The 26,231-nt window shown below is 37.8% G+C and overlaps 1 protein-coding gene across 1 annotated transcript in view; it reads right to left on the bottom strand.

The window, feature by feature from the left end:
• SLC9A7 (solute carrier family 9 member A7) overlaps positions 1–26,231 on the bottom strand; it is a 182,921-nt gene that overhangs the window by 43,487 nt on the left and 113,203 nt on the right. Inside the window, exons 4-10 of the mRNA XM_077145215.1 lie at positions 22,444–22,520; positions 19,149–19,261; positions 4,328–4,433; positions 3,847–3,988; positions 2,326–2,431; positions 994–1,082; positions 785–898 (exon numbers count right to left, since the gene is read on the bottom strand). Of these exons, the coding sequence (XP_077001330.1) occupies positions 785–898; positions 994–1,082; positions 2,326–2,431; positions 3,847–3,988; positions 4,328–4,433; positions 19,149–19,261; positions 22,444–22,520 (747 nt within the window). The remainder of the gene's footprint in view (positions 1–784; positions 899–993; positions 1,083–2,325; positions 2,432–3,846; positions 3,989–4,327; positions 4,434–19,148; positions 19,262–22,443; positions 22,521–26,231) is intronic.

Genomic DNA, 26,231 nt, shown 5'->3' with positions numbered 1-26,231 from the left:
TAAAGAGAACAAATTGAAAGCCAGAAGTCAGAAAAACAGGAGAGGAGCCAAAAACTGGAAGAGCAGACAAAAAGAGAAGACATTACCGTATGATGGGAGGCAGAGATTCAAGCCAAAGAACCCCAAGGGCTGCCAGCAGCTAGCACCAGAATGCTATAGATTCTGGGAGAAAGCAAGCCTTGCTGATATCTTGATTTGGACTTATTCTAGCCTCAAAATCATGAGCCAATAAATTCCTGGTGTTAAACCAACGAATTGTGTAGTATTTGTCATAGCAGCCTGGCAAACTAAAACATAAAGTCATGGTCACTGCCTGCAGGCTTCCCTAGACAGTGTGAGGAAGGGCTACCCACACTTGGATGTGCAGTCAAGAGCAAGAGTAACAGGACCTTCACGTCATCCAAATCAGGGAATCTCCTGGATTGGAATCCTTGTAGGAACAAAATATCAAAAATAATTATGGGATCTGATGGGGATGCTGTCTTTTTGACTTGCTAAAAAGGACACTTGACCAAACCAACCACTATCTGCCAAGCACCATCTTAACAGAAAGGCCATTTGACAGAGAAAACCTAGAACAGATAATTGCAGAGTAAATGCCAGTCCTTTAGTTTAAGAATACATTTAGCTTTATGAAATACCATGTAAGCATTTTTTTCTCATCATAAAAACCTCATGAATCAGTAGCACTGGCCCAGTTGCCCACCCCAAACAAAAATTATTATTAGAGTTTTCCCAAGCGGCCACTCTCTATGTAGAAAATGGTGAAACCAAAAAAGGATACAAAAGCTCCAATGATGAAAATGGGGCTGAAAACATGCTTCTGGAACGTAAATAGTGCCAAGCCCATGTAGGAAAAGATGAAGTTCTCTGCCAGGAAGTGTAACACCTCAAAAAGCTGCACGGAGAGGGGAAAGGGAAGCTTTAAACCCTGCTGTTCCACCTTCCTGTATTTACAGGTACTTCAATATGTAGTTAAGAGCTTCCTCTTACCTGCTTGGTTCGACTTCTTGATTCCACGGACAGATTGTTGTAGGTGTAATGAGCTTGTGTGATTCCACAGAAAAGGACAGCTACAACACCTGTCAAGAGATTTTTTAAAAAACTAGTAGAAAATAAAAGGGGCAGTAAAAAACCCCTGCTCTTCCTGAATATTTTTGAAAGTTTCCTATTACTCAAATCCTTGGGTACAGAAAGCTCCTCTTGTCCCCTACCTCCACGGTCCACCACTCAAATCAATCCTTTCTCCTCCAAATTCTGCCTTCCTTCAAAGTCAATTGCCCCAGTTTGAAAGGCATTCTCTTCTTTCCTCTAAACTAATTTAACATCTGTATTTAGCATTTCGCATTCATCCCCTCAAAGAGACTGGCAGGGCATCATACACTTTGGTCATATTTTTCTCTGTTCTTCAAGGCTTTGGGTTTTTAATGGGCTTCAGATAGAAATGACAAATTTCTGAGTAGATCCAGAGTACTGATTCAATTATCTAATCTAGATTTCTGGCTAACAGTAACCATTTTGTTGTGCAAGACAATTGATACATGTGAGACTTTGCTTATACAATTACAGATAATTGTCAAGTTTTAAAGAAATATGGTATATAATGTTGCATATAAAGATATGTTGAAGTTTTTCAAAAGATGATAAAAGGACTCCCTAGCTGTCTAGATTATGAATAGGAATTCTACTTGAGTTTTCTGATGGAAAGATTGATTTATTTTTTAAATGAGAGAATGTGAGTCCCAGGAATTAAAACCACATGATAACCACACTAATAATGTATGAAACTGGCACCATAAAAGCATGGTATTGAAAACCAATGATTAAACAGAAATGAAATAATGAAAAAGCGTGCCTGCACTCTTCTGAGATGATGCAAAATTACATCGAAAAGGACACCTTTTTGCTTGCTATTATTTGTAAAAAAAAAATAGCAATCTACAGGAGGATACAAATTTTACATGGGAAGGCACAGGGAAACAAACCCGGGTCTCTGTCACGGCAGGTGAGAATTCTGCCACTGAGCCACTGTCATACCGCCCCAAATATTTTAATACATTCAGTAACTTTTGCAGCTAAACATATACTCAAAAACATAACTGAGTTTGGAATAATAAACTTTATCCTTTAAAAATATGTAGTTTCTGGAAATGAAATTATTCATTAAGCCAGAACACCAGCATTACTCTGAAATCCTCCATAACGACGCTCCTTGAACAGTTAATTAATCCATGTAGCTGCTATCATGATTATTCCCTCCTCCCAAGATCGCAAAGCCCCTGCTCCAGTGAGGGGAAGGTTGGGCCAATAGCAGAAAAAACCCACCTGTAAATCCACAGGCTTCTGCCAAGAGAAACGTGCTCCATGACATCAGGAAGAAGAGCGCTGTCTCCAGCAGGGGGAAGCAGTGCAGCTTGGTAAACTTGGTCACGTCAGAATGCTGTAAGGAATGTATCTCCAGGCACAGGGGACAGGGTCACCAAGAACCATACTCCCTTAGCCCAGGACCCCTCCATAAGGGCTACCCTTGCCCTTTAATTCTTCTTTTCCAAAGAGCCCTAAAGCTGCTGAAAATATTTTTAAACTAACAAACATTAAGCTTTCTAAAGAAACTAGAAACTGGTTTCTGTGCTCTTTGTTATCCCCATGGTTCTGAGAGGCGCATTCTCAGCTTAAGGCTGTACTGGCAAGTTGGTTCTGGCAGTGCTGGGCATGACTTGGACAGGCCTGTAAAGACAAGACCAGTGAAATTCCGACCTCTGTGGGCCACCAGGAGCTGACTTCACCACAGTAGGTACTTAATGAAAGCCTGGGAAATAAACAAATGCACAACTCCAGGGGGCACCTACAAGGTGTTGGTGTCACTTTTAGGGACCAGAGAGCCCCCTCCTGCCATTTCACATGGGACTAGCACAGAACGATCTCATGTGTGGCTTCACTGGGCAGCAAAAGGGGCTCTGTGAAGAAAGCAATCTAAATCTACACTGTCCACTACAGTAGCTACTAGCCACACGTGGTCACTGAACATTTAAAATGTGGCTAGTCCAAACTGATATATGCTGTAAGTGTAAAATCCATGCTGGATTTCAAAGACGTAATACTAATAAATGAATGTACAACATATCCTTAATACATTTTATATTGCTTGCAAGTTGAGATGATTTGGCTTATATTTATGCTCACATTATATTTCTATTGGTCAGTGCTGCTCTAAACCCTCATGAAGGAAAATTATGATGAAGGACTCAGCAGCACTGGCACAGGGATGTCCTGTTCATTCTGAATTTTGCTTTAATGCTTTTCTTTAAATAAATATTGTACAATCCTTGACTTAAGGAAGATGACTTGTAGTAATTCCCACTGATGAACCTCAACTAGCATCAGTGGGAATTATGGCCACGCTAACACCATATGGCTCTAAACAGCCAGCAGCAGCAGCCATCTTTGAGCTAATGTACTTCACAGCCTGCTTCCTTACTGCCTTCTGTTAGGTAGTCCTTGATTCTAGCCTCCTCCTAGCTCCTCAGCTCTTCTTTCTCCCTTAAATGATGCTTCCCCCAAGTTCCTGACTCCAACTAGTTTCACAAGAAAGGGAGAAAAAAAGCAAAGGTCTGAAGTCTAAGCCAAGTGTACAGAGCTGCACACTTAAATTTTCTCAGGCTCATTTAGCTAGGGATCCAACCTGCATGTTTCTCCAGAGGGACACATTTACCCCCACTCCAGTGGAACAATCGAGTTAAGATTCATATGTGAAAAGAGGAAGAACTAAGAACTTTCTTTTGGAAACTGTAATGCAACAATAAGCAGAAAAAACAAAAGTCATGGCAGAAAATACAGAAAGGATATTAGAGCAGTCACAACGCCAGTCACAGCTCCCATGGTGAAAGAGCCACTAAATATACCTAGAAAAATGCCAACTGACTTAAAAAAGGCAGCAGCATCAAAGGCATGAGTGTTCAGCCCCGCTGGCTGGTAGGCAACAATAGACCTGGAATTTAAAAAGAAGAGAGAGTTAAAAAATGACTGCACTGGTTTTACACTGTAGTATCTAAAAGTATCTACCAACACAGATATCGACATTCTGCGAGCACTACTCAAGCTATATTCATTTAATTTAATCTCCAACTACCAGGCTATGTTAATGCCAGCATTCTGATCACAGCTAACTGGTCAAAGCAACACAACTTTATCAAGGAAGTTGATAAGTCCCACTTAGAAAAAAACGCCCAATTTAATATCCAACACTTTTCAAACAGGTTACTGAATGTAGCTCAAAGCATTGTGGAAAACTGGGTCTTCTTTCAGGGACAGAAATATTGTTACTTACGAGGACAGGACAATGGCAACAGCATCATTTAGGACACTTTCTCCAAAGAGAAGTGCATAAAGGTCCACGTCTGCATGCAATTCATTAAATATCGCCAGGACAGTCACTAAAAAGTGGGCCAACAAGCATATACATTAGTTTAGTTTCTGACCTTAAACTACTGATTACAGGTTTATAGAGGCAATGCCCTATCTTACGTGGGTGTGGGTAGTTTGGGAGACAGCTTGGGAATCAAACATGGATTGTCTGTCAATGACAGAAATTAAAATGGCAATCTTCTTAATCTGAATGAGGTTTGATGTGAGGCTTTATTCTAAAATAACACGGCAATACTGTACACTCACCACTGTAATCCCATCACGGTTTGAACATACCTCTATTATAGAACCTAAAAAAGCAATCACAATTAATGTGATTTGTCTCCTCCAGTGAGTTGAAATCTCTTTAAAGGCAGGAACCCTATTTTATTGACCACTGTACTCCCAGAAGCTAACAACAAAGGAGGCTTTAATAGAAGTTTGAGAAGTAATTAAAGTTTTCATTTATGACAGACATCATTACACTTCTCATAATTTTCAGGATTCATAGGCATTAAAAATCAGTTATTCTCTAGATCAGTGGTTCTCAAAAATTTCAGTCTCAGGACTCCTTTACACTCTTCAAAACTACCAAGGCCCCCAAAAAGAGCTTTTGTTTCTATAAGTTAGAGCTATCTATATTTATTGTATTATTAAATAAAACATAAAAATATAAAATATTTGTTAATTCATTTAAAACTAATAGTAAATCCATTATATATTAGTATAACATAGTTTTAATGAAAAATAATTATATTTTTCAAAATGAAAAAAATAATAAGAGTGGCACTGTTTTACATTATTGCAAATCTCTTTAATGTCTGGATTAATGAAAAACATTATTCTCATATGTGCTTATACATTCAAACAACAGATATTTATTATCAAACTTTTTACAGCTTCTGGAAAAGCCCACCTTGCACTTGTGAGAGAAAGAGTAAAAAGGCAAATAATGTATTAGTATTATTATTAAAACAGTTTTGACCTTACGGACCCCCTGAAAGTGTTTCTGGGACCCCACTTAAAGAACCACTACTCTATAGGAGGACTCCAAACCTTGACTCTGCTGATGTTTTGGGCCAGAAAACTCTTTGTTGTGGGAGGGGATGTCCTATGTATTGTAGATGTTTATTAGCATCTCTGGCCTCTACCCACAAGATACCAATAGCATCCCCCTGCCTGTGTCAGTTGTGACATCCAAAAATGTCTCTATATATTGCCAGATGTTCCTTCGGGGGTCAAATCACCTCTAGTAAGAACTGCTTTAAATACAAACATGCGGCAGTGTTGCCTGTCTCAACACTCATACCCAACTGTATTCTCCTTTGTGTATTTCTACCATAGGACTTTAAAAGCTAAAAACTCACTTTGTCAGACTCCTTGCAGTTAAGTGCTATCTCTTCCTGCATGGAAGAGGGCAGAGATGTTAGATGTGGTACAGTTGTCTTGCCTCTATAGGGCAACTAGTGTATGATTGAAATCCCAGTGTTGTGTAGTAGAAGGACCTAGTGCCTGGATGCCCTGGACTGTTACCCAAGATAAATACCTATTCAAGATAGTATTAGCCAGGTTTTTCTGTTATTTGTAGCCAAAAAAGCATAACTAACTCAGAAAATTAGAAAACTAAACCAAACAAATGGATAGTTTAGTGAGTTATTATAAGCCAACCACCTCCACTATAAGAAATAGAACTTTGCCAGCCATCCTCAAAGCACTCCCATATGTCCCATTCCAATCTCAAACTCCTTCCTCCACAAAACACTCTCTCTTATAGTAATCACTTCCCTACATTCCCTTATAGAGTACCCAAATGTACAATCTTGCACACTGGACACTATGGTTTGGTTTACCCAATTTTTAATTTGTTCTTAATTTATGTTTCTTACATCTCTTTTATTCTATAGGTTTCCCCTCCATTCCTTTCTGCTGACTTTCTTTTCATAACATCCAATTGTCTAGTCCTCTCATTTCTAAATCTTCTAATCTTTAATTTTCTTTATCCTTTTAGAATTTTATTAAAGTTCATCTGCTTTTGGGCCACAGTTTCTTGTATGACTTCATAATCTTTAGCTTTATTATTCAGAGGGGTTATCATCATTTTTTCTTGCATGATGTTAGCATGAAATTCAAACTCAATCCTTTTTTTTTTTTTTTTTTGCTTTGTTCATATTTAAGTGAGATAGGTATGGGATGGAAGTAGGGGGCCCAGAATAATTTTCCTAGCTTCATGACTCTAGGGCTACCTCTTCTGGTTTTATATTGAAATATTCAAAATCCGGCACCTCTCCCAGTACTTTTCTGAGGTCCACTTCCTCTGGTCCCCTCCTCCATTAGTGTATCTGAGCTTCCTTTCTCCTTTAATGTTCTGTCAATCTGGGTTCGTGATCCTAACAGTTCATCATTAGGGAATGGCTCTCTCCTTCCAGAAGGATGTTCATTGGGTATTTCTAAGGGTGCAGGTCACTGCAGAAGCCTCTAATCTCCTCGAGTCTCCTTGGGCTAACACACAAATTGGAATCTATAAAGCCCTGTTCCTGTTTTGTTTTTAACTTTTTTATTGTATAATATAACATAGATACAAAGCAAGGAAAGAAAAAAGCAATAGTTTTCAAAACACTCTTCAACAAGTAGTTACAGGACAGGTCCCAGAGTCTGTCATGGGCTAACATATGATACTCTCAGATTTTTCTTTCTAGCTGTTCCAGAATATAGGAGACAAGAAGGAATAAATATTTTTTTATTACCACAATTGGCTTTTTTGTGAAAAATAACATATATCCAAAAAAAGCAATAAATTTCAAATCACAGCACCACAATTAGTTGTAGAACAGATTTCAGAGTTTGGTATTACACAAGTTTAGGTTTTTACTTCTAGCTGCTCAAAGGTACTGGAGGCTAAAAGAAATATCAATATAATGATTCAGCAATCATACTCATTTGTTAAACCCTACCTTCTCAATAAAACTCCACGAACAGCTTTGATCTTTCTATCCCTCTCTTTAAGAGTATTTGGGCTATGGCCAAACTAACTTTTTCATGTTAGAAGGGGCTGTCAATAATATGGGACAGGGGGATGGAACTAGTTGATGCTCGCAGAGACTGGGCCCTCTAGTTTCAGGATTTATTTGGTCCAGGGACCCGCCCATAGGTTGTAGATTTCTGGAAAGTTACTGTAGTGCATGGAACCTTTGTAGAATCTTATACATTGCCCTAGATGTTCTTTAGGATTGGCTGGAATACTTTTGGTTGGGGTTTGGCAAGTTATGATAGGTAGCAAGGTCTAACTGAGGCTTACCTTTAAGAGCAACTGCAGAGTAGTCTTTCCACTCTATTTGAACTCTCTCTACCACTGATCCTTTATTAGTTACACTTTCCTTTCCCTTTTTCGTCAGGATGGCACTGTTGATCCCATGGTGCCAGGGCCGGACTCATCCCTGATAGCCATCTCCCATGCTGCCCGGGAGACTTTCACCCCTGAATGTCATGTCCCACATGGGGGGGGGCAATGATTTTACTTGCACAGTTGGGCTTAGAGAGAATGAGGCCACATCTGAGCAACAAGAGATCCTACAGAAGTAACTCTTAGGCATAGCTATAGGTAGGCTAAACTTTTCTGCTACCTACATTAGCGTCACAAGAATAAGCCTCAAGATCAAGGGCTTGGCCTATTGATTTGTTTGTCCCTAGAGTTTGACACAGTATCAGTCTCTCAAAATCCCATTCCTGTTTCAACTGTTATTATCAGATAAGCCCACAAAATTCTTTATTCTCAATAGGGCCTCTCTTTTAGAATATACATACTTGTTGGAAATTTCTGGGTTTCCTAACAATCAACATTATCAGTACCCCCCCCCCTTTTTCTACCATCAGTTTTTTCTTGTATAGCAAGAAAAAAAATAAGAGGTACAGCCATTCCTATACCTCCAACTGCTGCTGATCGATTCACCCTATCCATTTATATTTGGGGATACTCTGTCAGCTAGTTTTGTCTCTGTACTTTTACTGTTGCTGTCCCTCTATTTTTGTTAGGGATTAAGGGAAATTCCAGAACTATACTGCCCCCAGCATACCTTCCTTTTAGAAGAAATTACTTCATTTTACTGAGAATAAGCAAGGAACAATTTGGATTGGAAAAATGTCTAAGTCATGAGCTTGCTCCAGGTTATTATAAATCCAGGGACAAAAATCACTATTTTAAGCATTTATTCAGATGCTAAACAGATACCAATAAGGTGTATTCCCATCAGTTATAGTTTTTAATGAACATGTCATCTCCATAATACAAATCTTTTTTTTTCAATGTACTAACATTATTGTATTACAGTTAGGTAGTATTGTGCTATCCATTTCTGAATTTTTACAATCAGTCCTGTTGCACAATCTGTATCCCTTCAGCTCCAATTACTTGATATCTACCCTATTTCTGTCTCCTGATGGTCTCTGTTCTTAACTGAAATTCTCCAAGTTCATTAATTAATGTTAGTTCATATCAGTGAGACCATACAGTATTTGTCCTTTTCTTTCTGCCTAATCTCACTCAGCATAATGTCCTCAAAGTCCATCCATGTTGTTAAATGCTTCATCACTTTATTCTGTCTTACATCTGCATAATATTTCATCATATGTATATACCTCAGCTTGTTTAGCCACTCGTCTTTTGATGGACATTTGGGCTATTTCCATCTCTTGACAATTGTAAATAATGCTGCTATAAACATTGGTGTGCAAATGTCCATTTGTGTCATTGCCCTCATGTCCTCTGAGTAGATACATAGCAATGGTATTGCTGGATCATATGGCAGTTCTATACTTAGCTTCTTGATGAACCGCCAAACTGCCTTCCACAGCAGTTGCACCATTCTACATTTCCACCAACAGTGGATAAGTGTGCCTCTCTCCACATCCTCTCCAGCACTTGTCTTTTTCTGTTTTATTGATAATGGCCATTCTGGTGGGTGTGAGATGATAGTTCATTATGGAATTGCATTTCCATAGTAGCCAGGGAAGTTGAGCATCTTTGCATGTGCCTTTTGGCAATTTGTATTTCTTCTTCTGAGAAGTGTCTGTTCATGTCTTTTGCTCATTTTGTAATCAGGTTGTTTGTCTTTTTGTTGTTGAGTTGAACAATCTTTTTATATATTCTGGATACTAGACCCTTATCTGATATATCGTTTCCAAATACTGTCTCCCATTGTGTAGGTTGCCTTTTTGCTTTCTTGACAAAGTTCTTTAAAGCACAAAAGTGTTTAGTTTTGAGGAGTTCCCATTTATATATTTCTTTCTTCAATGCTCTTGCTTTGGGTGTAAGGTCTAGGAAACGGCCTGCTATATTATAAGATATTTCCCTACATTTTCTTCTAAAAGTTTTATGGTCTTAGATCTAATGTTTTGGTCTTTGACCCATTTTTGAGTTAATTTTTGTATAGGGTGTGAGATATGGATCCTCTTTCATTCTTTTGTATATGGATATCCAGTTCTCTAAGCACCATTTATTGAAGAGACTGTTCTGTCCCAGGTAAGCTTGCTTGACTGTCTTATCAAAGATCAATTGTCCATAGATGGGAGGGTCTATATCTGAACACTCTATTCGATTCCATTGGTCAGTATATCTATCTTAATGCCAGTACCATGCTGTTTTGACCACTGTAGCTTCGTAATACGCCTTAAAGTGAGGTAGTGTGAGACCTCTGACTTCATGTTTCTTTCTCAAGATATTTTTAGCTATTCGGCAATCTTGCCCTTCCAGATAAATTTGGTTGTTGGCTTTTCTATTTCTGAAAAGTAAGTTTTTCAGAATTTAATTAGTACTGCATTGAATTTATAAATCAATTTAGGTAGACTTGACATCTTAACTATATTTAGTCTTCCAATCCATGAATACAGTATGCCCTACCATTTATTTAGATCTTCTGTGATTTCTCTGAGCAATTTCTTGTAGTGTCCTTTGTACAGGTGTTTTATATCCTTACTTAAATTTATTCCTATATTTTATTCTTTTGGTTGCAATTGTAAATGGAATTTGTTTCTTGATTTCTCCCTCAGCTTACTCATTACTACTGTATAGAAACATTACAGATTTTTGAGTGTTGATCTTGTAACCTGTCACTTTGCTGTACTCATTTATTAGTTCTAGTAGTTTTGCTGTGGATTTTTCAGGGTTTTCGACATATAGTATTATATCATCTGCAAACAGTGAGAGTTTTACTTCTTCCTTTCCAATTTTCATGCCTTTTATTTCTTTTTCTTGTTTAACTGCTCTGGTTAGAACTTCCAACACAATGTTGAATAACAGTGGTGATAGTGGACATCCTTGTCTTGTTCCTGATCTTAGGGGGAAAGTTTTCAGTTTTTCAACATTGAGGATGATGTTAGTTGTGGGTTTTTCATATATTCCCTTCATCATGCTGAGGAAATTCCCTTCTATTCCTATCCTTTGAAGTGTTTTCAACAAGAAGTGTTGTTGATTTTTGTCAAATGCCGTTTCTGCATCAATAGAGATGATCATGTGGTTTTTCTCCTTTGATTTGTTGATATGGTGTATTATATTAATTGATTTTATTATATTGAACCATCCTTGCATACCTGGGATGAATGCTACTTGATCATGGTGTATAATTCTTTTAATGTGCTGCTGGATAAAATTTGCAAGAATTTTGTTGAGGTTTTTTGCATCTATATTCATTAGATTGGTTTGTAATTTTCTTTTCTTGTAGTATCTTTGTCTGGCTTTGGTATGAGGGTGATGTTGGCTTCAGAGAATGAGATAGGTAGATTTCCCTCTTCAATTTTTTTGAAGAGTTTGAGCAGGATTAGTACTACCTCTTTCTTGAATATTTGGTAGAATTCACATGTGAAGCCATCTGGTCTTGGAATTTTCTTTTTTTGAGGAGCTTTTTAAAGACTAATTCGATTTCTTTACTTGTGATTGGTTTGTTCAGATCATTTATTTCTTCTCGAGTGAATGTTGGTTGTTAATGCCTTCCTAGAAAGTTGTCTGTTTCATCTACATTGTCTAGTTTATTAGCATAAAGTTGTTCATAGTACCCTCTCATTACCTCCTTTATTTCTGCAGGGTCAGTGCTTATGTTTCTTCCTCTATTTCTAATTTTATTAATTTGCATCCTTTCTCTTCTTCTTTTTGTCAACCTCACTAAGGGTCCGTCAATCCTATTGATTTTCTCATTGAACCAACTATTGGTTTTGCTGATTTTCTTGGTTGTTTTCATGTTCTAGATTTCATTTATTTCTGCTCTAATCTTCATTATTTCTTTCCTTTTGCTTGCTTTCGGGTTACTTTGCTGTTCTTTCTCTAGTTCTTCCAACTGAACAGGTAATTCCTCGATGTTTGCTCTTTCTTCTTTTTTGATATAGGCATTTAGGGCAATAAATTTCCTTCTTAGCAATGCCTTGGCTGCAACCCATAACTTTTGATATGTTCTGTTTTCATTTTCATTTACCTCGAGATATTTACTGATTTCTCTTCTAACTTCTTCCTTGACCCACTGGTTGTTAAAGAATATGTGGTTGAGCCTCCATATATTTGTGAATTTTCTGGCCCTCTGACTATTATTGATTTCCAACTTCATTCATTTATGATCTGAGAAAGTGTTTTGCATGATTTCAATCTTTTTCAATTTATTGAGATTTGCTTGGTGACCGAGCATATGGTCTATTCTTGAGAATGATCCATGAGCACTTGTGAAAAAGGTGTATCCTGCTGTTGTGGGGTGTAATGTTCTATAAATGTTTGTCAAGTCTAGTTTGTTTATTGTATTACTCAAATTCTCAGTTTCTTTATTGATCCTCTGTCTAGATGTTCTGCCTGTTGATGAGAGCGGGGAATTGACGTCTCCAACTATTATGGTAGATGTGTCTATTTCTCTTTTCAGTGTTTTCCTCATTTATTTTGGAGCACTCTGGCTCAGTGCATAAATATTTATGATTGTTATGTCTTCTTGTTGAATTGTTCCTTTTATTAATACATAGTGTCTTTGTCTCTTTTCATTGTTTTACATTTGAAGTCTATTTGTTGGATATTGGTATAGCTACTCCTGTTCTTTTCTGATTGTTGTTTGCATCAAATATCTTTCCCCAACCTTTCACTTTCAACCTATGTTTATCCTTGGGTCTAAGATGCATTTCCTGTAGACAGCATATAGATGGGTCCTGTTTTTTAATTCATTCTGCCAGTCTATGTCTTTTGATTGGGGAGTTTAATCCATTAACATTTAGTATTATTACTGTAAAGGCAATACTTTCTTCTACCATTTTGCCTCTTGGATTTTATATGTCATATCTAATTTTTCTTATTTTTACCTTTACTGATAGTCTTCATTTCTACACTCTTCTCCATACCTCTCTCTCCTGTCTTTTCCTGTCTGTCTCTAGTGGTCCCTTTAGTATTTCTTGCAGAGCCGGTTTCTTGGTCATAAGTTCTCTCACTGATTTTTTTGTCTGAAAATGTTTTAATTTCCACCTCATTTTTGAAGGACAATTTTGCTGGATATAGAAATCTTGGTTGGCAGTTTTTCTCTTTTAGTATCTTAAATATATCATACCACTGTCTTCTCACCTCCATGGTTTCTGCTGAGAAATCTACATGTAGTCTTATTAGGTTTCACTTGTATGTGATGGATTGCTTTTCTCTTGCTGCTTTCAAAATTCTCTCTTTCTCTTTGATATCGGACATTCTGATTAGTAAGTGTCTTGGAGTACATGTATTTGGATCTATTCTGTTTGGGGTATGCTGCACTTTCTTGGAAAGACTTAATTTTAAGTCTTTCATAGGAATTGGGAAATTTTCAGTGATAATTTCCTCCATTAGTTTTTCTCCTCCTTTCCCCTTCTCTTCTCCTTCTGGGACACCCACAACATGTATATTTGTGCACTTCATGTTGTCATTCAATTCCGAGTCCCTGCTCACATTTTCCACTCTTTTCCCTATATTCTTTTGTTTGTCGGATTTCAGATGTGCTGTCCTCCAGTTCACTAATCCTATCTTCTGCCTCTTGAAATCTAACATTGTACATTTCCATTGTTTTTTTAATCTCTTCTACTGTGCTCTTCATTCCCATAAGTTCTGTAATTTGTTTTTTCAGATTTTCGATTTCTTCTTTTTTTCATCCCTTGCCTTCCTTATATCATCCCTGAATTCATTGATTTGACTTTTGGTGAGGTTTTCCATGTCTGTTGGAACATTTTGAATTAATTGTTCCAACTCTTGTATCTGTTGGTTTGTTCCTTTGACTGGGCCATCTATTCAATTTTCCTAGTATGATTCATTATTTTTTGCTGGTGTCTAGGCATTTAGTTATCTAATTAATTACTTAACTAATAAACTTAATTAGCTTATTCTGAAGATTGTTTTCACTTTTTTTACCTAGGATTTTCTTCCTGGATGATTTTGCTATCTATTTGTTCTTTTACATTCAATTCAGCTTATTTCAGACCTCTAGCTTAGGTTTTGTTTAACAGATCAGAATTTTTCAGTTCTTGTTTCCTTGTTTCTTGCCTTGCCTGTAAGGTGCCTTTTTCCCCCCTTAGAAAGGTCTACTTAGGCATTATACACCCCAGTCAGAATTTCCCAGACCAAACTGGCCTCCTCTCAGGGGAAAGAATCACCTGTGTCAGTTTTCCCTGAGGGTGAGACCTAGCAGGTTGAACGACTTTCCTATGAAGCTTCTAGACTCTGTGCTTTTCCTATCCTGCCCAGTATATGGTGCTTGTCTGCCTGCGGGTCCCACCAGCATAAAGTGATGTGGTACCTTTAACTTCAGCAGACTCTCCCTGCTGGTGGCATGGTTGAGACAGAGGAGAGCTTGTAGGCTGGGTCTAATGGCTTCAGTTTTTCCAGACCCTTGTGTCTGAATTCCTTGAGGGAGGGATTCCTCCTGAGTTGGGCCCCACCCCTCTCCTGGGGAAGGCACAACTTCCCGACAAGCTCCCAGACAAGCTTAATTCTGGCCTCACCTAGGGCAGTTAGCACCTGAGAAGCCTTGAGTTGTATGCAAAGAGGAGTCAAGCAGTAGAAACATAGCCACAAAAAAGAAAAGAAAGAAAAATCCTTTTCAGAGCAAGACCCCTATTCCTTGGGTTTGCCAATCAAGAGCTTAAGTTGGTACGTTGCTCTGTGTATCTCCAGGACTTATGTACTCCCTCCTTTCCCTCAGGGCCCAAACCCTTTCAAGTATTTTGTGCTGTCCAATCCAAAAAAAACTGTTGTTGTTTTTTTTTCCCTTTTTCCATCAGCCCTGCCCCTTCTGCGCAGGGGCAAAAAACAGCAATCTCAGCCTTTACTCCAGGTTCAGCTAAGCTGGGGGCCTATTTTTAGTAGTCAGAATCTGTTAATTAATTCCACAAATTGGAGCTTGGTTGGGCTCAGCCCCTTGCTGCTAGTAAAGTGTCTTTCCTTTCTCCTCTGGGAACCAGCCTGTGGGGGAGGGGCGCCGGCTGCCTCAGGGACTCAAAAGTTTGGGTGGGATCACAGCTGGTCCAGCTTGTGCAGAGTGTGTATGCTCTGTGTCTGGTCACTGAGGTGGCCCAGCAGTTGTTCTGTACTGTTCCTGGCTATTTACTAGCTGCTCTGGAAGATGAACTAAATCCCACACCTCACTAAGCCACCATCTTGGCTCCATCCTTCCATAATACAAATCTTAATGTAAGATGCAAAATCAATCTCTTTCCTTCATCCTTAAAAAATATATAGTTAGCTCATTTATCCATGGCAATAAAGGATAGCATCCATAATAATAATAACAGTTAACAGTTGTGTTGCACTGATCTAAATTTGGCTGGTCTGAATTTCAACTTTTCATTCTCCCTGCCCATCCACCCTATAAAACAGTTCAGAAACTGTGCCATACCCCTCCTGAGCAAGTCTGTGCCTGACCAAGATGAGGAATGAGGATGCTGGCAACCAGGAGATGATGGGGTAGGGATGACAGATGGGTGTGTGGTTCTAAAGGTAGGGATTAAACAGACTACTCATCCCACAGTGGGACCTTTGAAATCATAGAGAGCAGGATTAAAACAGCTGTTTCCAGTTGGACATGAACTGAAAAATCACAAGTATTTGAAGACAGCTGGTACAGGTACTGAAAAGTAATGGGGGGAATGAAAGAACCCAGCAGATATTGGAAAAAGGAAAAATCAAGAACATGGATTTGTTCATTCAATTATCTTTTCTTGATCGTTTCATCTATATACTAAAAAGCACTTGTGAGCACACAGTACAGGGCATAACCACCATTATGTACAAAATAGACTAGACAAAGTGCTACGGAGCAGTGGCATATTTCAACTGAGTCTCAACGGCTAAGCAAAGGACTGACCAGCCTAGGTGATGAAACTAGAGAATTTGTCTTTGACTACACAGATCGTAAATTTTGAAACCAGTGAGTAGACCTAACTGACCAGAGGGGTGTAAAAGTGACAGAATCATAATTAGGGGACTTGCTTCATAATGGTTCACAGAAAGGTATAGCACTCATTTTCTCTGGTAGTTATCTAGGAATGCATTATGGGTTGGAAACTTACATTTTTCTTCCTTAATTCTGAAACCATTCAATGCAACAGTCCACAGAGAAGGCACATGGTACCCACAACACACAACCACAGAATGCAAAGGGTAGCTGGTTACAGAGCAGCCTACTCACCCCACACATATTGTATCTCCTTTAACAGGAAAGTCAAAGACTGGATTCTTGGGCCAAGTACAGTGTAATCAGGGACAAGGACCTTTTATTCTTTATATAAGTCAATACCACTCTGTATCACAATATCAGAAATTCTGTTTGTTGCATCAGCACAGGAAGTCAATTTGGTTTTCTGGTCTCCATTAACTCTGCACTTAAGTTTTTATCTCTTTTATGGTCCAAGTATTCAAACAACAGGGGGCTAGTAAAAACACTTTTAAATTAAAAAAAAACACTTTACATTTCAAAAAGATTTCCATTTAAAAGGCAGTTAATGTCCTAATATTTAATAAGTTTAAACTTTTGATTTTCTAGAACTTTCATTTATATCAAAGCCTACTGTGCCAAGCCATCTTGACAGACCACATAAAGATGCTGGATCATGGTAATTCTACCATGATTTTCTACTATGGCAGAGACACATTAAAGGGAAGTAAACAATTATAAAGATAATCTGGAAAAAATAAGCCTTTCTATCCAATTAAATGAAGCAACACTGATAGCTCAGAAAACAATATTAGTAATCTCTATGTTACACCAATCTTCCTTTGCTTGTTGGTGGTACTAGTAAGAAGTTATTAATAAAGTTACAGATGAGCACAGTTATTAATGTATTTTCAGAGAGATCAAACACTGACTTAAGAACAATGTATTTATCATTAGATATAAATTTGTACATAGTTACCGATACCACAGCACAGTATTAAAATGATAATGCTACTTTTCAGAGTGTGCTTTAGAAACATGCTTGGGTTAAGTTATGGGCTGCTATTTTTCAAAAAAAAAAACACGGGGAAAACAGAAATCTCTGCCCGAGTAAGAGGTGGATAGAGAACAACATAATTAGCAGATCCCATGCTCAGCATTTTAAATGTGTTGTTTCATTTAATCTTCACAACAGCCCTAGGAAAAAAGTACCATTATTTCTATTTTATAGACAAGGAAACTGATCTGGAGGAGATAAAATATGCCTAGGCCACCAAATCAGTGACCAGCAGTGCGAGTTAGAACCAAGACATGTGATTCCACACCCCACATTCGTTCCGCAAACCAGGTTGCCTTTTCCAGTCAAGTCTTCAGTACCACTTAGAGTGTTTATAATAAAATATGGGGGAGGGGAGGGTAAGAGAGGTCAAATGGTTTCTGGAATACCAAGATTCTTTGGAACCACACAACTGTCTAGAGGTGTACTGTCCAATATGGCAGCTGTTTAAATTTAAATTATTTAAAATAAAATTTAAAATTCAGTTCTTCAGTTACATCAGCCCACATTTCAAGTGCTCAATAGCCATTTGTGGCTACTGGCTACCATAATGAACTGAGCAGATTATAGAACATTTCTACTATGGTGGAAAGGTCTACTGGATGGCCTGGGTCTAGAGGACCCCCAAGAGGTACAGTCAAGTGGGGAATCTTAGGTCTTTAAGGCCATTACTGAACAGAAAGTTACAGAGCATAGTAGACAATGAAAAGACCATTCGTCTCCATTGTTAAGACAGGACCAGTCCTTTCTCCATCAACTCTTTTTCTAAGATGTACTCTCAATAGCTGACATTAAAGAAAGGAATAACTGTAAATACTGGATGCAAATCAATTGAATTATGGATTCCAACTTGGACAGGAGAGATTTTTTTTTTCTGATTTTTGAGCTGTAGGGTAGAGGGGATAAATAATCATCCCACTTTTAAAAATTAGCTCAATCAACACTCAAAAAATACAGGGTTAAGAAATTTAGGAATCGGAAGTGTCCCGGTACACAATCACATAGGAATATTGTACAAAAGCAGTTTACAAATTAAGTTACATTTACTAAAGCTACCCGTGTATATTTCCACTAAGGAAAGGTGTTATTTAAATCAAATGATACGTTTCCTAAGAAGACAAAAGCTCAATGTTGAGAAAGAAAACTATGCATGTAGAAATTAGAACCAAATTAGTCACTCTAAAATGAAAGACAAAAAGGAAATGCCTGCCTTTCTTAGAAAAGTGATCTGTCAGTCCCATTTACTGGTCACTTTTGCCACGATTCCATGTTAATATTACATTCTCAACTGCAACAAAAGTTAATGATTACTCTTAAATTTTTTTAACTTTTCATTTTGAAATAATTTCAAACTTACAGGACAGTTGCAAAAATAATGCAAACTCCATACAGATAACTCCAACATACCCTCACACCCTGAGAGCAAACAATTTTAAAATTTTGCCAGCTTTGCCATCATTCTACCATCCGTTTGTCTATTTCTTGAACATTTGAGAACAGGCTGCAGACATTATAATCTTTGGACACTAATACTTCCATGTTCATTTCCTGTGAACAAGGATATTCACTTACACGATCACCTTAAGTGTAGTTATCAAGTTCAAGAAATTTAACAATATGAAGTTTACAGTCTATATTTCTATTTTTTCTTATGCTGCAATAAAGCCCTTTTCAGTTTCCATTTTTAGACTCTACCTAGTGGCATGTATTGCATTTCTCATTATCTCATTACTTTCTCTTTTTAGTTTTTAATTGTGGAAACATATATACAACATAAATCTTCCATTCCCAGCCCTCTAAGAATACCATACAGTAGGATTAACCACATTCACAAGGTGGCAGTACCCTCACCATCCATTACTAGAACTTTCCCTGCACCTCATACAGAAAATATATATTTATTTTTAGCATTAACTCCCCCACTGTTCCTTCTCCCCACTCCTGGTAATCCATACTCTATTTTCTGTCTCTGTGAGTTTGCATATTCATGGCACTTAAATTTACATCCCAAATCTATAACAATCTCATTTGCTTTGATACAAACTCAACTTCAATGGCATATATAAACTGTGTGCCTAAACCCCTCCATCCCCCACTTTTATGTTGTTTTTGTCACAAATTACATGTTTATACATTATAAGTTAAAAACCATCGATTTATCATTATATATTTTGCATCTGCCTTTTAGGTTGTGGGAAGTAGGAAGTGGTGATTACTCTTAATTTTTTTTCAGGTTTTAAAAAAATGATAATGGAATGTCATAATGAGTACGGCAAATATACAGATACCTGGGTCCGTGGCAGAGATAATTGCTCCAAAAAAAAGACAATCTGTGTAGTAAAATTTATCTGACAGCTGTCCCACAATCTTCATGAGCTTCACTACACCATACATGAGATTTCTGTAAGAAAAGAAGATAAACTATGTTTGGAGGATGGTTCCTCCAGAGAGCACAGAGAAAAAGAAATAAAACCCTCCTAATCTGTTAGCCTAGCAAATATGCAAGCACAGTGGTACTAAAATATTATACTTCAAAGGAGATTTATGAAAACATCAAGTAGCAGCTAATGGTTGGACATTTACCAGAAACATGGGCAAATAGGACTTTGGTACCAAGTAACAGGTTGCAGCTAATGTCATCTTGTGAAATATCTCAGAATTTCTTTTTTTTTTTTTAGGTTGTAGCTGAATAACAACTGCAGCAACTATAAAGTCTGGTCTTCAATCAGCAATAAGCTAAAGGCATCTTAAGTTAACTGTGTAACAGAGGAGAAAGGGAGAGGAAAACACCTACATAACATGCAATAAACTGCCAGGAAACTCATAGAATTCTAAGACAGTGCATTTAAAGTCATGGAAATGGATGGACTGGATGGAGCTGGAGAGAAAAAATGTAAGCTCATTACAAAGACCCAGGTAATTGACCTTTACCACCTCTCTGCCAAGAATTATTTCTAAGAAGGAAAAAGGGACGAAAACTTATCTAAACATCCCATTAGAACATCAGTGTACATATTAACATATCTAGCCTGTCACTCTTTGTATGGGTCTGGCAACAGCCCTCTTCTTACCATGTAGTGTGGTGTGCTACTAGAAGGATTTCCAATTTAAATACTCTATGTGCTCGAGAACACTTCTTACAAGGATAGCTTATGAATTGGGGGCAGGAGTGAGGAGTGGTAAAAGGCCTAGTTACATGTTACTAAGGATTTGTGTGTGGTGGCAGTGGCAGCAACAGGAAATAGGAGAGTAAATATAACCATGGTATTAATTCTATAGTTAACCCTCTAATAATAAAATTATCGATGGTAAGGACCATGTCATCAATTATCTTTGTATCCTGGGCTCCTAAAACTATTTCCAAAACTGAATCCTTTAAAAAAAAAATAGCCATAACATAAAGGGTACCTGTGTGCCAGGTACTGTTCCACGCACTTAAACATTCCTAAATTCAGTTACTCTATGATACAGATTTGATTTGCTGCTTTGTTGCTTTCCAAAGGCTTTTTTCATCCACCTTTTAAAGATTACCTGAAACTGGACCTTCCTTTCCATTTCCTTCCCCCAAATTCTTAGACCTGGGCAATAGACTTCTCCCTAACAGCCTTTTCCTCATCTTGCTGCCCACTGTCCCCAGTACCAGTTATCTAACCTGCCACTCTTCAATGGCTTCTCACCTCTTAAAGGACAGAGTCCGAGGCCCTCCTTTTTTTGATGGCAGAAAAAGCCCTGGCCCCTGCCTTCATCTCCAGATGTACAGCTAATAATTTTTAATGAACTAAAATCCATATTTATTCAGATTTCCTTCGTTTTTTACCTTGCTTTTTTTCTGGTCCAGGATCCTACCCAGGATATCTTGTTACATTTAGTAGTCAGGTCTTTTCAGCCTCCTCCTAGCTGTGACAGCTTCTTCTCAAACTTTCCTTGTTTTTGAAGACCCTGACATTTTTGAAGAGTAGTTGTCAATCAGGTATTTTGTAGAATATGCCTCAGTTAGGATTTGTATCTTTTGTTCATAATTAGATTGGGGTAATGTCATTTTGTAGGATGACCAGAGAGGTAAAGTGGATTCTCATCACATATATGAAGGGTACATATTATCAACATGATTCATCACACCTTAAACTGACTGTGATCTCCTGGCTAAGGTAGTATTTGTCAGGTTCCTGCACTGTAAAGATATTCTTTTATTCCCCTTTCCATACTCTATTTTTGGAAGGAAGTCACTATGTACAAGTCACACTCAAAGAGGGAGAAGGTGGGTGCTAAACTCTACCTCCTAGAGGAAGGAGCATCTACATCAATTATTTGAAATTCTGCACAGGTTTGTTGCCTCTCCCCCATATGTCTATCTGTATGGACTGGACTCAGAGATATTTACTTTATACTTTCAGTTATAATTCCATGCAATGATGTTTATTTTGTGATTCAAATTGTTTCAGCTTTGGCCATTAGGAGGTCTTTCAGATTGGGCTCTTGTTTCCTTTTGACATGTGCCCATCCTGTTTCTTGGTTTTTCTCTTGTAACATTCTTTTTTTAATATAATTTTTTAATTAGACAAGCTTTAGGTTTACAGAAAAATTATGCAGAAAATACAGAGTTCCCATATACCTATTAATAACACCTTGCATTAGTGTGCTATCTTTTTTACAATTGATGATAGAATATTATTATAATTGTACCATTAACCAGAGTCCATACTTAACATTACGGTTCACTGTTTGTCCTATGTTTTTTTTTTTATTTATTCTAGTAACATATATATAACCTAAAATTTCCCCTTTAAGCCACATTCAAATGTGGAATTCAATGGTGTTAATAACATTCACGGTGCTGTGCTACCACCACCACCATCTATTACCAAAACATTTCCATCATCCTAAGCAGAAGCTCTATACCAATTAAACATTAACTCCCCATTCCCTACTCCCCACCCCCACCCTAGCCCCTGGTAACCTATATTCTGTTTCCAGCTCTATGAATTTGGATATACTAATTATTTTATGAGTGACATCATACAATATTTGTCTTTTTGTGACTGGTTTATTTCACTCAACATGATATCTTTAAGGTGTATCCATGTCGTCACATGTATCAGAACTTCATTCCTTTTTATGGCTGAATAATATCTCATTGTGTATATATACCTCATTTCGTTTATCCATTCATCGGTTGATGACACGTGGGTTACTTTTGTCTTTTGGCAACTGTGCATAATACCACTATGAACATCAGTGCAAAAATTATTTGTTTGTTTTCAGCACTTTCTTATTTTCTGGCACTACAAGATGCTCCAAGTTCATTTTGTATATTTTCTGCCCCAGCCCTAGAAGCAGCTATTTCTGCAAAGGTCCCTGGTGCTACTGGAGAAGTTTTAGAAACCAAAATTTGGATGCTGGACATAATTTTAATTAACCTTAATTTTAATTTAAATAGCTATACATGGGTAGTAGTTACCACATTGAATGGTGCAGCTCTAGATCTTCACTGTCATCACACCACAAATATGAAAATATTGAGCTCTATGGGCTCACATAGATTTCATCTCTTTGAAAGGATATTAATTTCATTATATGACTTACCCAATAATAAAGCAAGAAACAGCAGTCCCCAAGAAGGCATAAGCCAGAATAGACCCAAGATTTCTGAAAAAGTGTCTCTGGATAAAACACAAAAGCAGGAATCACATTGTGGTTTTTGATGGTGAACATAAGAAACAAATGAAAAGTCTCTAACAAAAGAAACTTTACTTACTGTTTCTATTTCATCAAGTAATAGCTGAAGGTACTTCTGAATAATGCTATTTAACGTGGTTTTAAAATATCCTCTGCTTTGACAATCAAACTAGTTTAGTCTGGTGATTCAGAAGTAATTCAGCTAGCCACTTCCAGTTCTGATAGTGCCACAGAAGCTCATTATAAACATACATTTGAAACTAATACAGCATGGACGTTGTGGTAGTTAGATTCAGTTGTCAACTTGGTCAGGTGAACGTACCTAGTTTTGTTGCTGCGGACATAAGCCAACGGTACTTGAACCTCATCTGTTGCTAATTACATCTGCAGTCGGCTAGGAGGCATGTCTGCTACAATGAGTGATGTTTGACTTAATTGGCTGGTGCTTAAATGAGAGAGCTCAAAGTAGCACAGCTCAAGCAGCTCAGCATACCTCACCTCAGCACTTGCAGCTCAGCCCAGGCCTTTGGAGATGCAGAAAGAAGTCACCCTGGGGAAAGTTGTTGGAACCCAGGGGCCTGGAGAGAAGGCCATCAGAGACCATCCTGTGCCTTCCCACGTAAGAAAGAACCTCAGTGGAAAGTTAGCTGCCTTTCCTCTGAAGAACTAACAAAATAAATCCCCTTTTATTAAAAGCCAATCCGTCTCTGGTGTGTTGCATTCCGGCAGCTAGCAAACTAGAACAGACATGTTAGCTAAGGAGCTTTTGCTTATTCAGTATCAGATCACAGTGTACAGTATCTCCTGACATTAAATCTGGATTAATCTTTGGAGTCTGGGAAAGAGGGACAGTAAGGATACATGTGGAGAAATGAGAAACCAGTAAGTTCCATTTAAGATGGGCAAGTTGAAGATAGTCATACCAATATAAGATCTAGCTATTGTTCAAAAAGAGGTGGCAAAACTGCAAATCCTTTCCATGCTTTGCAAACTGGCTTCTTAAAAAAAAATTTAATAAAAAAATAGACACACAAATACACATACATTCATATATACATAAATGCACATATACATATATACATTGACATATGGATTTATGTCTCATAAGTCATTAAGCCTATGGCATATTCTGACAGGGGTTCAAATCCCTGTCTGTTGGATCCTGAGCTATGGCTCTTACTCTTCAAGGGATAAGCTATCCTTATTTGACCATCAGAAGTATTTAACACAGAGAGACATAAAATCCCCTAAACATCCTTATCAAACAGGGGCCAGGAACACTTTCTCTCAAAAGAATAAAAGGCAGGAGAGTCCCAAAGTGCCAAATGAGAAACATCACGGAAAGACAGGGTAAAGAAAGAAGCCAGTCTGGGTCATGTAGCCACCAGGAAGTTTGACTAGACAAAGGACTATAGGCATCTTCTGGCCTGATTTGCAGACAGGATCTGAGACCTTGGTTTCTGTCCTCCCCAATGCTTGTCGCTATCTGTAACCAAAGTTGTAGAGAGGATGTCAAGGAATGTCTGGTGCCCCTAAGCCACCTGCTTCCAGAAGAGAATCCTTTAAGGGCTTGCCATGCCAAAAGTAACCAAATGAGGGTGCTATCTGTACATATTATGGACACATTATGTTTGCTCCTTTTACATTCACTGTCCCAGGTTTTAACTTTAATTTTTTTATTTTGAAATAATTTCAAACTAACTGGACAATTGTAAAAATAATACAAACCCTATGCAGAGAACTCCAACATACCCTCACCCCCAAATACCCAGATCCACCAATTTTAACACTATATCACATTTTCCATATCTATCTATCTGTCTGTCTGTCCTCTATCTATTTATCTACTTATTTGTAGGGGTTTGAAGTTATATGTACCCAAGAAAAGTATGTTCTTAAATTTAATCCATTCCTATGACTGTGAACACATTGTAAGTAGGGTCTTTTGATGAGGTTACTTCTGTTAAGGTGTGACCCACCACATTCAGAATGGGACTTAATACTATTAATGGAGTCCTTTATAAACAGAATGAGTACCAAAGGCAAAAAAAAAAAAAAAAAAAGGCACAGAAGCAAGAAACTGAAATCAATGAAACTCAGAGAGAAAGGAGAGACCGGCAGATGCGGCCATGTGCCTTGCCATGTGGCAGAGGAGCCAAGGATTGCCAGCAGACATCTTCAGGAAAAAGATATAGCCTTGATATTGCCTTGATTTGGACATTTTCTTGGCCTCAAACCATAAGCAAATAGATTCTAATTGTTTAAGCCAAACCATGTCACAGTATTGCTTTAAGCAGCCTAGGAAACTAAAAGACTTATCTGTTTTCTGAACAACTGCGAGCATATCGCACATAAACTCCTTGAACACATAATACTCCCATATACATTTCCTAAGAATGAGGGCATTCACTTATGCAGTCATTTTAACTGCAATTATCAGGTTCAAGAAATTTAACATTGATATAATGATTACAGTCTATATTGCAATTTTTTCATATGTCCTTTTGAGTCTTTTCTTCTTTATGCTTAGATTCATCCAGGATCATGCATTGCAATTAATGGTCATTGTCTCTTCAGCTGCTCTATTTTTTTTAATTGTGGAAACATATATACAACATAAAATTTACCATCCCAACCCCACCCAAGCATACCATTCACTGAGATAAATCACATTTACAGTGTTGCAGTACCCTCATCACCATCTATTACTAGAACTTTCCCATTACACCAAATAGAAACCTTATACCCATTTTGTATTAACTCCCATTCTCCTACTCCCACCGCTGCTGACCTATACTCTACTTTTTGCCCCTATGACTTTGCATATTCTCTGATATTTTCTTTGTGGTTACCATGGGGCTTAAATTTAAAATCCTAAATCTATAACAACCTCTCTTGATCTGATACCAATTTAACTTCAGTAGTATACACAAACTATATTTCTATACCCCTGTCTTCACCTTTATACAGTTCTTGCCATATTATATATTACGAATCACAAACCACAGATTTATCATTATATTTAATGCATTTACCTTGTAGATCACACAGGAAATTAAAAGTGGTATTACAGATCAAAATTATAATAGTACTAGTACTTATATTTATTCATGTTATTACCTTTACCAGAGATCTTTATTTATGAAGCTTTGGTCAATTGTCTAGTGCCCTTACCTTTTAACTTGCAGAACACACTTTAGCATTTCCTGTGGGGCTTGTCTGTGGTGACAACTCCCTCAGCTTTAGCTTATATAAGAATGCTATCTTTCTGAATTTATCCATACAATGTGTTTGAAGAATAGCTCCAGGCCAAAGCAAAGGGGCCTCCCTGATCCCTACTGCACATGCATCTTGTCTTCGGCATGACTGAGGCCCTAGGAATTTCACCATTTACACAGATACAAATGTCCCCTCTTTCCTAGGGTACAGTTTTCTCACTGGCCAGGGCACTGCACCACAGTTAAAAATCCTTTGTCCCAGGGAGCATGACTTGACTGCTCTCCTACAGGATTCTGTAGGAACCTTGGCAAGCCACTGCTTAGGCTTGCTAAAGCTACTAGACAGCAACTACTAGAAATGGGCTGGCTTTACAATTTACAGTTCTTAGGCCATGAAAATGTTCCAATTCAGGTATCAACAGGACAATACTGGACTGAGAGAGAGTCTGCTGGGATCCGGGGTTCTTCTGTCACATG

This window comes from Tamandua tetradactyla, chromosome X (genome assembly GCF_023851605.1).
Source record: "Tamandua tetradactyla isolate mTamTet1 chromosome X, mTamTet1.pri, whole genome shotgun sequence".
In the NCBI taxonomy this organism is placed as follows: domain Eukaryota; kingdom Metazoa; phylum Chordata; class Mammalia; order Pilosa; family Myrmecophagidae; genus Tamandua; species Tamandua tetradactyla.
This window is presented reverse-complemented; position numbering and strand designations above follow the sequence as displayed.